A 14531-nucleotide genomic window follows, 5' to 3' on the forward strand; every position below is an offset into this window, starting at 1 on the left:
TTATACATGTATCATGGCATGGTCAATCAAAAGACAAGACACTTTGTGATAGCTTATCCATGTACCATGATGGCTTATACATGTACCATGACATGGCCAATCAAAAGACAAGACACTTTGTGATAGCTTATACATGTACCGTGACATGGCCAATCAAAAGACAAGACACTTTGTGATAGCTTATACATGTACCATGACATGGCCAATCAAAAGACAAGACACTCTGTTATAGTTTAACAAGAGGCCCATGGACCACATCGCTCACCTGAGTCACCTTAGTCCATATCAGAAGATTTTCCATATCTATTTGCATGTAAAACCGTAGTCCCTATTATGGCCCCAAACCTACCCCTGGAGGCCATGGTTTTTGCAAACTTGAATCTACACTATGTCAGAAAGCTTTCATGTAAATGTGAACTTCTTTGGCCCAATGGTTCTTGAGAAGAAGATTTTTAAAGATTTTCCCTATATATTTGTATGTAAAACTTTGATCCCCTATTGTGGCCCCATCCTACTCCAGGGGGGCATGATTTTAACAAACCTGAATCTGCACTATATCAGAAAGCTTTCATATAAATCTCAGCTTTTCTGGCTTAGTGGTTCTGGGAAGAAGATTTTTAAAGATTTTTCCTATATATTTGTATGTAAAACTGTGATCCCCTATTGTGGCCCCATCCGACCCCAGGGGGCCATGATCTTAACAATTTATAATCTGCACTATATCAGGAAGCTTTCATATAAACCTCAGCTTTTCTGACTCAGTGGTTCTTGAGAAGAAGATTTTAAAAGATTTTTCCTATAAATTTGTATGTAAAACTTTGATGCCCCCCTTGAGGCCCCATCCAATCCCCGGGGTCCATGATTTTAACAAACTTGAATCTGCACTATATCAAAAAAAAAAAAAACCCGAAAAAAAAAACCCAAACAACAAAAAAAAACAAACTTTGACCCCCTATTGTGGCCCCATCCGATCCCCGGGGGCCATGATTTTAACAATTTAGAATCTGTACTATATCAGGAAGCTTTCATATAAATCTCAGCTTTTCTGGCTCAGTGGTTCTTGGGAAGAAGATTTTTAAAGATTTTTCCTATATATTTGTATGTAAAACTTTGACCCCCCCTATTGTGGCCCCATCCGACCCCCGGGGGCCATGATTTTAAAAATTTAGAATCTGTACTATATCAGGAAGCTTTCATATAAATCTCAGCTTTTCTGGCTCAGTGGTTCTTGAGAAGAAGATTTTTAAAGATTTTCCCTATATATTTGTATGTAAAACTTTGATCCCCTATTGTGGCCCCATCCGACCCCCGAAGGCCATGATTTTAACAATTTAGAATCTGCATTATATAAGGAAGCTTTCATATAAATCTCAGCTTTTCTGGCTCAGTGGTTCTTTAGAAGAAGATTTTTAAAGATTTTCCCTATACATTTGTATGTAAAACTTTGATCCCCTATTGTGGCCCCATCCGACCCCTGGGGGCCATGATTTTAACAATTTAAAATCTGCATTATATAAGAAAGCTTTCATATAAATCTCAGCTTTTCTGGCTCAGTGGTTCTTGAGAAGAAGATTTTTAAAGATTTTCCCTATATATTTGTATGTAAAACTTTGATCCCCTATTGTGGCCCCATCTGACCCCGAGGGGCCATGATTTTAACAATTTAGAATCTGCACTACCTAATAATTAAAGCTTATCTATAAATTTCATCTTTTCTGGCCCAGTGGTTCTTGAGAAGAAGATTTTTTAATGACCCTACCCTATTTTTACCTTTTCTTGATTATCTCCCCTTGGAAGATGGCCTGGCCCTTTATTTTAACAATTTAGAATTCCCTTTACCTAAGGATGTTTTGTGCCAACTTTGATTGAAATTGGCCCAGTGGTTGTTGAGAAGAAGTTGAAAATGTGAAAAGTTTACGGATGGACGGACAGACGGACGGACAGACGGACGGACAGATGGACGGACGGACGGACGGACGCCGGAATATGGGTGATCAGAAAAGCTCACTTGAGCTTTCAGCTCAGGTGAGCTAAAAATGTACCGTGACATGGCCAATCAAAAGACAAGACACTTTGTGATAGCTTATACATGTACCATGACATGGCCAATCAAAAGACAAGACACTTTGTGAGAGCTTATACGTGTACCATGATGACATGGCCAATCAAAAGACAAGACACTCTGTGATAGTTTAAAAATGTACCGTGACATGGCCAATCAAAAGACAAGACACTTTGTGATGGCATATACATGTATCATGACACCGCCAATCAAAAGACAAGACACTTTGTGATAGCTTATACATGTACCATGACACGACCAATCAAAAGACAAGACACTTTGTGATAGCTTATACATGTACCATGACATGGCCAATCAATAGACATGACAATTTGTGATAGCTTATACATGTATCATGACATGGCCAATCAAAAGACATGACACTTTGTGATAGCTTATACATGTATCATGACACAGCCAATCAAAAGACAAGACACTTTGTGATAGCTTATACATGTATCATGATACAGCCAATCAAAAGACAAGACACTTTGTGAGAGCTTATACATGTACCATGACATGGCCAATCAAAAGACAAGACACTTTGTGAGAGCTTATACATGTACCATGACATGGCCAATCAATAGACATGAGATATCAAAGGATTACTTCATGATAGAGAACCCTCAGAATGCATGATTTTACTTCTTATCTTAGAAAAAATTTCTGGAGGAGCACACCAGTATCGTGGATACAACCATATACATGCCCAGTCATGGTGTACAACAAGCAAGCATATTACTACTATCTTTATGACTCGTACTAAAACATGTATACCTTCTAATGTTGTGAGAGTGAAATTACTAAAATAAATTATTAATTGGTTTTGTAATATGGGCGTGATAATTCCAGAAACATGCCTACCTTCTAGTGTTGTGAGAGTGAAATTACTAAATAAGTTCTTGATTGGTTTCGTAATATGGGCGTGATAATTCCATCCGGTGGTCGATTGGACAAGTTTTCCGGTGATTTCGAATTCTCCGTTTGGTGGGATACGATTACTAGTAGCCATGTAAACTGTAGCCTTGCTGAACTGAATGGTGAAATTTGGTGCATTCAGAAGATGTCCTCCTACAAAATCCAATGTACATATATATGATTTAAATAAAATAAGCATGCATCCCTTACATCTGCAACTCTTATTCATACAGTGAAGCCCCAGTAAATATATAAGTCTGATTCCAACTGAATGGCAATTTGTTTTGTAAATACAAAATAATGGCCAAAAGTTTTATATCAGTAATTCAGAGAAATAACTGCCACATGGACACGATTTGAGGATGAAAATTTTCTATTTTCATTTTACCATTTTTAATGTTTACAATGCTTAACTACAGGATTTCTATTGGTCACAACAGGCTTGTGGAAAACCACTTACCAATGTGAGTAATATTTGCTGTGGGCAATTAGATATTAAAAATCACCTCGTCCACATGGCGACAGAATTTTCTCCCTGAACATTTTAGGATGTGCTTTCCTTTTCAATAAAACATTATAATAACTTAGATTATTTGTGTCATGTACCGAGCAGATGCTAAGCTAAGCACAGGTTACGTCAAGTATATATGACTTAGACTAGTTGCGTATAAACAATGTAGTCATTTATTGAAAGGATTTCAAAACCCAGAAGAGAAATACTAACAGAGACCATTACTTCCATGTTATTCTACATTATGCATTCATAAAGAACAGGTCTTTTCAACATGTTCAAGTGGGAATGGCACCCAAATGCAAGGTCTTCTAGACAGTACCATATAATCATGATGCTTTGTTGGGTATTTAATGTGAGTTATCAATTATAAATCTGTGGAAGAATTTTCTATAATTTGACCTTGAAAAATGTGTGACACTGTGCTTTTACAAGATATACACATGTATATACAGTATATATATATATATATATATATATATATATATATACCTTCTAACTCTATGCTTGTGTCGGGGTCTGTAAAGCCAGCATACACCGTCCCCAACCCTTCTTTCTCCACATGGTAAATGCTCATGCTGCACTTATACTTCTGTGTGCCGTAGTAATAGTATCCGTGCCACCTTTGATTTTCCGCAAACACATCTTTCCAGGAGGATCCTAGATCAACACAAAATCATATCAAGGGGGAGTTGTACATGTATTTGTTTTTATTTCCTGTGAGTGAAACTGGAATGGGTTATAAGCTTCCTCTGTCAATCTTATCCTCAAGCTTGAAGCTTGTTTTATAATATACATTTTTAGTGAAATTTACAGATAAACTTTGACATTCTTAATGGCTGATCCACTTTTACCTTCTGCATAAGATTTGTTTTTCCAGAATTCTATGTGAGATATTCATATGCACCTGTGGAGCTGTCTATTGAAGAACACACATTTTCTTTATCATTTACTCACTATTGAAAGAGTAATAAGAGTAATAACTCAATATTTCATTTCTTTCACAACTAGAAATCTGAATGACACATTCTGATCAACATTCAAGCCGACGTTTAATAACCTGCTGAAGTCAGGCATAAAATAAATGACATCACAATAGCTTTTTCCACAAACTGGCAGTAACTTTTACGAAAGCCGGAAAGGCATATTTCCCTAGGTATACAGTAATTTTGAAGAGATGTACAGCAGTTGTCTACTGTGGGACTCAGTGGAGGAGGGGGATTATCAGGGCATACTGAAGAGTTTTTGAAGGAAAAAACTCTTGAGTTGTTTAAAAAACAAATTCTGTAGACACAAATCACTTCCTGCAGTATCCAGTTTCACTTTCTTTGACAATTGATATAGGGCAACATTTCGAATCAAGAGAGGAATTGAGCCAGGAGAAAAGTGACAAATATAAGCAATGAATTTTTACCCAAGGCCAATTAAAATTAGTAGATTATGATCCCTGCCTGTCCCTCAAAAAAGGGCCCACCCCGATTGTTTTAATTTTTGCAAATTTACAATTTCAAACAAACTTGCTTCCCATTGACATGAGTGAGTGATTAGAGTCACAGAAAGTTGGTTTTATATCTTCTACCAAGAATTCTTTGACTATCAACTTAATTAACACTTTGTGTGATGCCTTTGTCATTAATTTTTTTCTCTCGGGAAATGAAAATTAAAAAATAAAATCCTCCCACCCGCCCCATATTTTTTTGTGACCCCGGATGATAATCTACTAATTAAGTTGAATTGGCCTAATCCATGTGAATGATTAGGGGAAATCAATTCCATAAAAATAATGTTGATTATTACAGCAGTAAAACATTGTCAAAACCAGCTTACCTTGGGCCTGTGGAAGAATGTTGATTAAACAGAGAAGTGCTGTCACAGTGCCCCACATCTTTCAGTGTCTAAATTTCTTTCAATGTTGTAATTACCAATTATTGACAGATATCAAATCTGAAAAACAGAGGAGGAAATTGTTAAATTCTGTCATCAATATACATATATTAAACAAACAAGCAGAGTTATGAAGTAATATAAGACTGAAACGATACGCCCCTTTCACGATACGATAGGTATTGCAATAATTATGCCACAATTCAATATTTTCATTACGATACATTTTATACAAGAAACCAATTATAACTTAGAAACTTTTTTGAAGAAAAATGAAATTATGAAGATTCAGTCATAATTTTAAAACCAAAATGTCTCCAAACTGCCAAACAGTAAGATGCCTGTTGGTTCTGTAGATTAAACTGATTAAGTTAATTATTTTTTTCGTCAGACTTGAAGCTGACATAATCAGTCTGACCGTTATTGGATGCCATTATTAAATTGAACTGTGTTGCTATTTTGGTGAATCATTTCAGCCCGAAAGTAACAGTCGAATTACTAGTTGTAATGAAAAGAAATGAATAAGACAAACTGCTATTCTATCTATCTCCCAAAATTGCAATTGACAGATGCACTTTGGTTTAAAAATTAAGGGCATTTTGTGCAAGAATCCCTATGCAACTGTTTCTAATTTCAATCTCACAATTATACAGCAGACCACTAACCCTAACAATTAAGGGTAAGGGTTAGTGTAAGCATATACATGTAGAAATGATTATACATGCACAATCCAGTCATGTTGTTTCCAACTTTGATTATTTTTTGTGATATAAGTTGGGAAATGGATGAGGAAAAGTAAATATTTTGTAATTCATATTGAATAACTTTGACCACTATAACCCATACCATGAGGGATGCCTGGCATTGACTTATAATCTCTCTTTATCAAATATACAATTCATGTATGTACATTATTCAATAATGGAAAGATTTTCTACTCAGTGCCAAAATTTTAACCGATATTTTAAAAATTCAAAATATATGGGAAATCAACTTAATTCAGAAAGCACAACTTACAAACACTCTTGACTTTTTATATTATTTAAAATAAAATAAAATTTTCAGTATTTTTTTTTCCAGGTGCATATTCTACAAGAGTTTCCAAATATATCAAATCACCTTTGTTTTGTTTCTTAATAATCTTTATTATTGCTCTTTTAAATTTAATTTTTCTCCTTTTAATGTGTAACTGGTTGTTATATCCAAACTGTTACTATGTGTGTTTGTTTATATATTCATTGATCTACATAAATTTTACTTAATGCTTCTCAATAATGGACATGGTGCTTCAAGACTCTCCCTTCATAATGCAAGTCTCTGAAATCACATAACACGGAAAAAGCGAAAATGCTTTGTAACTCACTCCAGAGATCTTGGGCCGTACGTATTAAATTATCACCGTAAATATTTTTTGCATGAATCAAATTTGAAAACAATACAATGGTTGGATAACTTATAAACAGTTCTTTCATACATATATTTCTGAAAATTTAAATCAAACGGTTTTGAAAAATATGAACAAAAGAACCTTTAACACGACTCGTAATTGGCGACTTCACTGTACTGGGGAAATACTTTTAATACTAAGCAATGACCTTACAGGTGGTATGCAACTTGAACCCATGCATTGAATACAAGGAGGAATATATAAATATTTTTTCTTACCTCGCACTCTGTCCCTTAGTATTAATTGCATTGTATAAGGCCCTATGATTGTCAATATCAATATACCTCATTATACTATATTATAACATGTATATATATTGTATTTAGGAAGAACCTCAATTGTATTTAGTTTACATGAGACTACGCAATATTTTCACATTCCTGAATGACTTTGTGAAAATCATTAATTTATAAAAAAAAAAAAAAAAAAAAATGTATCTGACATTAAAATGAACCAGCATCACCAGATCAAATGATCCGACACCTGCGTTTGGTGTGGATGAGTGATGTCAGATGACTGTAAGTGCATCATCCTAATCTACTAGAACAACTTTATTTCATTTACCATATGATATTATGCAATGGATACAAGGTCAATACGCTGCATCTTTCAACTGAAATAAAACTCTGCAAATCGTGGTCTCATCAACAGTTTTCGCCTGTTAACAACTGGTTAATATTCGGACAGGAAAGTGCGGAAGTAAACAATGCAATATGGCCTAAACAATATTCACCGCGTTCCTATAACTTTCTATAACTTGAAGAAAAAAATAATTCGTTAGGTTTATCATGCCTATATTCTTATTATTTTTGTGTTGATTCAGTTATATTTTGATGAATAATTAATTTGATTTTAACTTCCTCCCTTATTTTTTTTTTTCTGCAGTGAATATCATGTGATGCAAGTATGTGTTGACAGTTTTGCGTCACTTTTGTTAGACAGTTCTGTTTTCTTTCACTTGAAAACGTTTAGTCATGTCTAAGGCACCGACGAAAATGAAGAAAAAGGTAATTGTCTGTTTCTGTCTATACATCGATTCCTTAACGATATTGTAAATGTATCTGTGATTTGGTCGTAGATGGTCCGAATTATCTCTGGTGAAGTTCTGAAGATTTATACTCGTGCACATCTAATTTTAGACGTAAAAATTGAACATTACATTTAGCAGTGAATACAATTGTGATAGCCAGTCTCTGTTTTACAGAGAGAGAGAGAGAGAGAGAGAGAGAGAGAGAGAGAAAGAGAGAGATAATTTGTTTATTTAAAAATTGCTTAAGACTTTAACTTAATTATGATAGGAACTTGGGTTCAGGATTCCTCAAGTCAGATGTCCAGGACTTTTCACAAAATGCGCATCATTGTTTACTTGCATGTAGTTAGAATAATCTAACTGTGTCTCGGGACAGGCCCTTACCACAGTTAGAATGCCTCCCATATACCCATAATGTAGCAGAAAATTAAAGAATTGCTCCAAACCGATTTTAAAATCACCAAAGAATATTAACGCATAAATATGAAGCTAAATTTGAATACAACTAACCTCATTGATAATTCTGAAGTCCTTAACATTGTAAAAATATGTAAAATAATATTGTAAACTGAACACTCTGAAATGTCACTTCTCGATTCAAATTGATTGCCATTTTATTTGACACTATTATCGGAACACCCTACTGTTTTTCAAAACGAATGCTCAATGAAGAACCGCCCACTTCCATATATGGGAAACTGTGAAACTTACCTTTTGCACAGAGCTTGAAGATAAAGAGTACAATGTGAAGTGGACACAGAAATACCATGAAAAAATGAATAGCGAACAGGCAGAAATAATTTCTGTAGTGCTAAAGGGAAAAGATATGTGTTTTCCAATGCAATCTGGTTAATTTTCTTCATTCGGGCCTAATGAAAGCAATTTTCATCAAAAGAAGAATATAAAACCTTCATATTAATTTGATCTGATGCTGCAATGTTGACTTATCTTAACTTTATATATTTATTAATTTCCAATGTTTATTGAAAGCTGTAAGTTAATTTCCCTGTAAAATAACGGCTTAGTAAAGACCGTAGTACATTTTTCATAAAAGGCCATATCTCCATATTTGGGAGCTGTTTGCTTACGCAATGACAAGTTCCGGTAAAATGGAAGCTGTACACAGCAAAACTCTTAGGTTTTAGTTCTCTTTCTATGCTAATTAAAGTGGAATTAATGGCAAGTTAGTTGTGAAGGTAACATTTTTGGTTGTATATTAATGATATGTGACATGATTATACCGAAACATGCATTTAGTGCATTTTTTATTTTGCTACACTGCGGGTATATGGAACGCATTCTATCATTAAACCGAATCCGTAGGACATTATCACTTTATTGATAGAACACTCTATTTAACTTGCATGCACATGGATACAGGCCATCAGATTTGCTGAAGAGATTTAAATCAATTGGTACATCACTCCACTTTTTCCGGGGAACAAACGTTTAGGCCTAGTGATATGTTCCAATTGTATGATGAGAGTGCAATTCCTCGCTTACAGTTGCTCCATTTTGTATTAGATGAGACTGTGCCAGTCACTCACACAAAGACATAGGTCTGAATAGGTCACTATATGTAATATACCAAATGATACAGTGTTCGAAATTGGTTTAAAACTTGGTATAGACCACAGGTCTATGCCAAAACAAGATGACATAGAGGTCATAGACCTCGAATTGGCATAGACCGCAACATTGAAAAAAATAACACAAATTTAAAACATTCCTATTTACTTCTAATGTACTTAGAAAGCATCATTTTTCTTTCCATTTCCATAACAATGTCCTCCTTTCCTCATAACGTTTATCAGACGTCGACTTTTGGGATTAAACTCTTTTTCTTTAAATCTAAATAATCGGCATAGACAATTTGGTTTATCCCAATTAAAATTGGCATAGACCGTTGTCATTTGACATAGACTCGGTTTATGGTTAATTTCGAACACTGATGAAAATGAGATTAGGGTGTTAGGTGTTTGATTAGAAGACCATAGATTTAGAAATCCCAGATAGTAAGATACATTCAGAGTGCATACTGTAGTACAACTAGCATTTAACACTGTTTTTGTAGTCTAAATGTCAACTGAACATGGTCACCACTTGGGAATGGTATGAATACTTTTATACATACATGTATGATATACAGATCAAAATAGTCACTGTATGTATAATGATTGCCATTTCTGAGAATATGAATTAAATGTAACTGTTAACTAATTTACTTGAAAGGTGCTTTTGATGGGTAAGAGTGGATCTGGAAAAACCAGTATGCGATCCATTATTTTCGCCAACTATATTGCAAGAGACACCCGCAGACTGGGAGCAACGAGTAAGTCCATTTTTATGCAGCTCAAATCTTTGATCAGAGTTTGATATTTTGTAACATTTATTCCGTGCTCTTTGACTTATTTTCACATTCTGTTCGTCAATGCTTACTCTGGCTTATTTTCACATTTTCGTCTGTTCGACAATGCTTACTCTTTTGCAAAACTACTGATTCAGAATCATTTATAACCAAACCTGATACATTAACACTTCTTGGTAAAGGCCAAAGGGAGATGCAAATCTGATTCTAACATGTATAAGCTGTCACTGCATGTTTTTAATACATATACGCAAGTTTCAAGATAGGAGTTCTCCTGTGTAGGAGGTACATTTAGTAGGGATTTGAGTGCCTAAGTGGAACAGAATGAACCTACAGTCAGTGAGGAAGACGATAATATGTATTAAAAGCGGCTTCTCTTTAAATGTGTAAAATGTAGGAAATACAAAATACTATCGAAAGAATGTTTTACTAAAGTAGAAACATAAAAACAATATCATATTTGAAAGTAAAATTCTGGATATGATTAATAACCTACGATCAACGAAATTACGTGATATAACAAGAATTCCAAGTATTTATAATTACTCCCTGAATACAAATTTTCATTTACTTAGTTTGTGTATCAGTTGAATTCAGGTGATGAAACAGCATATGAGAAATATACTGAGTACATTTACTTATATGCAGTGATGAATATTCGTCCCACTCCCGCATGTAAACAAGTTGTTTCGTGCCTTACTCTGTACGAGAGTTCTTCAAAGGGAAATAACTTGAACATATCTCGAAACGGGCAGATTATCAAACAAGCATGTACCTTTGTTGTAATCATATCCTTTCAGTTACAAGTGAAATAAGTAAATTTGACTGAATAAGCACTACTTGTGTTGCAGATTTATATGATATGTTTTTTATAGTGCCATACAAACTTGCACTGCAAAGCCCTAGGACTATTTTGAACACATTTATTTCATCATATTTGTTTAGAAATTATTTTTATGTTACCTATTTGCTTCATGCCTTGTGACCCATAAAGCATCAACAAAGTAATATAATAGAAGTAAACATTTTGAAAATGAATGAAATGTACACTTCTAGAATTAATTATACATGTAAATAGAAAATGATAGATATGTAATAATAAAAAAAGGTATTTGATAGAATATTGTGAAATGATCTGACACGTGGGCATATTTTCTGTTATTATACTTTCATGTAAAATACTCGAATCTGATTGGTCGAGAAGCATTTGAAAAAACATATTGTTACCCTCTGAGAACAGAAAGCACGCGCCCCAGGGTGATAATATCTAGCAACGGGTAACAGTACTTAACAACGGGTGATATTATAAAAAATCATCACATGTGTCAAATTTATGCGCATACGGTTCGCCGTAGATTGTTAGACGACGTCATTTGAGCGTTTGTAATAAACGGGAATACCCGCATCGATATACGAAATATCGCATGACAATGATTGATCAAATGTCAACAGACGTAAGTTTTTCTGCTTTCCTGTTTACATAACATTCAGTATAATAAAACAAATATTGCATGTAGTTGAGGGTAACATTGAAATTTTCACCCCTCGAGAAACCATTGTCAACCTCGGCTATGCCTCAGTTGACAATGGTTTTCTCGGGGTGAAAATTTTCAATGTTACCCTCAACTACATGCAATATTTATATATTATTATACCCCCCGCAACTGGGGTATACTGGAATCGGGTTGTCCGTCTGTCCGTCCGTCCGTCTGTAGACGCAATGGTTTCTGGGCTCTAAAGCATTATCCTTTCCACCTACCGTCACCATATCCTATATATGGACTACCCATGGGATGAAGATGTTCCCTATCGATTTTGGGGTCAAAAGGTCAAAGGTCAAGTGCACTGGACATCGAAGTAGCAATATGGTTTCCGGGCTCTAAAGCGTTATCCTTTCCACCTACAGTCACCATATCATACATATGGACTACCCATGGGATGAAGATGTTCCCTATCGATTTTGGGGTCAAAAGGTCAAAGGTCACATGCACTGGACATCGAAGTAGCAATATGGTTTCCATTTAAATTCTTTAACGGCTTTTTTCATCGCATGGAGATGCTGTGTTCCTAGATAATCCATTTCTCCCTACAAACGAGAATACCCAAGGTTTGTCATGCCATTTGTTTTTTACACTCAGAAAAGAGGTAGTTTATACCTATTACCAACACCCTTTGGGAGATTGGGGTAAGCGGGGGGTATTCTTAGTGAGCATTGCTCACAGTACCTCTTGTTCAGTTAGTATAATTATTAATGATCTCTGACAGGTGGGCATATTTCCTGTTAATCAGTCAATATAATTGTTTTGTTATTACATTAAACTTTGTTGGTAAAAGAATTCATGACATAATTGACAAAATATCAATACACTTCGGAACTCTGGACTACATTGACAATTCTCTTTGCAGTTGATGTGGAACATTCACATGTGCGCTTTCTTGGAAATCTAGTCCTAAATCTCTGGGATTGTGGAGGGTAAGCTAATTCTATAACTGTCAGTTAGAAGGAATAAGTGCTGAAGTTCTTTCACAATGGCCGAATTGTGTGTGATGGATGTTTGCCGTATTAATTAAGGATAGAAAATTTACTTGTGATTTCATGAGATGCATGTACTAGCGTCTGTTTAATTTGAGTGTTACATGTACTTTGACCAAATTTTTTATCATTAATTGTAGCATGAATGGTTGAAATTAACACATTCAACCTGATTTTGTTAGTGGATGAAAATTTCAACTATTTCATGCTGCAAGTGATTAAAACTTTAAACACCTAGAACTAGCAAAAGTAATTCTAAATCTGCCAGGACCAATCTCAGCAATCAAATGATATGTATATACATGCATTTAATCTGGACATAAATTGTCACCAGTTTATAACTGTTGTGTGGTTTTTATAATAATCATAACTTTGATTGATGAATTATTATGCCAAATACAGTTGAACTTCAGTATCTCGAATAACATGGATATGTCGAAGTGATTCAGAAGTTCCAGCTACTTAATATTCTTGATAAGTATTTTACCCTCAATATCACGAATCCTCTGATATAAAGTTTTTTTTAGTCCCATAGAGTTTGAGATAATGAGGTTTGACTGTATATAATAATAATGTGTTACTGAAGAATGGACATACAGAGGAAATAAATACTCCGAGGTAAATTATATTTGAATGTTATTATGTAGGAGGAAATGTACATGTATTTGGGGAAACATGAATTCCTTTTTCTTCAATGTTTGAAAGAACATGCATCACTTGTTCAGAGCAACACTGCATAGTTTTATCATATTTTACAGGACGAAAATATTACCAGTTACCACAATTAAAACAGACTGTTTATTTTTAAAAACAATGCTTTCTTTGTTGTTTCATCATGTAAAGCAGGTTATATATGCAAAAAAAAAAATTGTAATGATTGCTACCTTCATCACCTGATGAAACAACAAAGAAAGACATTTTATTGTTTATATTTGTATCTTTATGGATGTTTTAAATATATAAACTAGACCTATTCTGTATGTTAAACAGAACAACCAATGCAACCTTTGTAATGATGACACTATATTTGGTAATGATTACGCAGACAGGTGGTACTAAAAAAAACTGGATCGAACTAGTTTGCAACAAACATGCATTCATTGTATGATGAAAGTAATGTCAATTTCAAAAGAAATAGAGGAGAAAAGATTCATTGAAAGTAAATATTTAGTATTTCATGTTACAGGTGTATACATGTAGTCATGTTCATTAATACAGTGGATGAAATATTAAGTTATGAAGAGTTTAAATGCTACATTGTACTTCCCATAAAAAGTACCTTTCAACTTATTTATTTCTCCATTTTATTTACAGGCAAGAAGCCTTCATGGAGAACTATTTTGCCAGCCAGAGAGACAACATTTTCCGAAATGTTGAGGTCCTAATTTACGTGTTTGATGTTGAGAGCCGTGAGCTGGAAAAGGATATGCATTACTATCAATCCTGTCTGGAGGCCATTTTACAGAACTCGCCCGACGCCAAGGTCTTCTGTCTGGTCCATAAAATGGACCTCGTGCAGGACGATCAGAGGGATATGGTTAGAATCCTTGTAATCTTTTTGGAGTAGTTGCTAGATTTGAAGTATTGTATAAAGGCTTAGTTTTGTATTTAGTTCAGTTTCATATTTTCACTGGGTCACATCATGAAATCAAGTTGCACTGAATACAATCAAGCAATAGAATTTATATAGAATAGAAGACTGAAGCAAGGAACCATTAAATAATCCTCACTGCGCAATGGTCATAAGCGCCGAGCATAGGCCTAAATTTGTAGCCCTT

At 34.6% G+C, this 14531-nt stretch overlaps 2 protein-coding genes across 3 annotated transcripts in view; one reads left to right on the forward strand and one right to left on the reverse strand.

Moving 5' to 3' along the window:
* LOC125659300 (pseudouridine-5'-phosphatase-like) overlaps positions 1-7550 on the reverse strand; it is a 32738-nt gene extending 25188 nt beyond the window's left edge. The window contains exons 1-4 of one of the 2 annotated variants that reach the window (XM_048890924.2): positions 7387-7550; positions 5319-5435; positions 3984-4151; positions 2927-3133 (exon numbers count right to left, since the gene is read on the reverse strand). In XM_048890924.2, the coding sequence (XP_048746881.1) occupies positions 2927-3133; positions 3984-4151; positions 5319-5376 (433 nt within the window). In that variant the 5' untranslated portion in view covers positions 5377-5435; positions 7387-7550. Of the gene's footprint in view, positions 1-2926; positions 3134-3983; positions 4152-5318; positions 5436-7040; positions 7249-7386 lie in introns of those variants that run through there. The other variant, XM_056149316.1, reaches the window with a different exon arrangement.
* Positions 7551-7685: 135 nt separating this feature from the next.
* The window catches only part of LOC125659301 (ras-related GTP-binding protein A), a 13426-nt gene continuing 6580 nt past the window's right edge, over positions 7686-14531 (forward strand). Inside the window, exons 1-4 of the mRNA XM_048890925.2 lie at positions 7686-7829; positions 10085-10184; positions 12627-12693; positions 14068-14290. Of these exons, the coding sequence (XP_048746882.1) occupies positions 7797-7829; positions 10085-10184; positions 12627-12693; positions 14068-14290 (423 nt within the window). The 5' untranslated portion in view covers positions 7686-7796. The remainder of the gene's footprint in view (positions 7830-10084; positions 10185-12626; positions 12694-14067; positions 14291-14531) is intronic.

This window comes from Ostrea edulis, chromosome 9 (assembly GCF_947568905.1).
Source record: "Ostrea edulis chromosome 9, xbOstEdul1.1, whole genome shotgun sequence".
In the NCBI taxonomy this organism is placed as follows: Eukaryota; Metazoa; Mollusca; class Bivalvia; order Ostreida; family Ostreidae; genus Ostrea; species Ostrea edulis.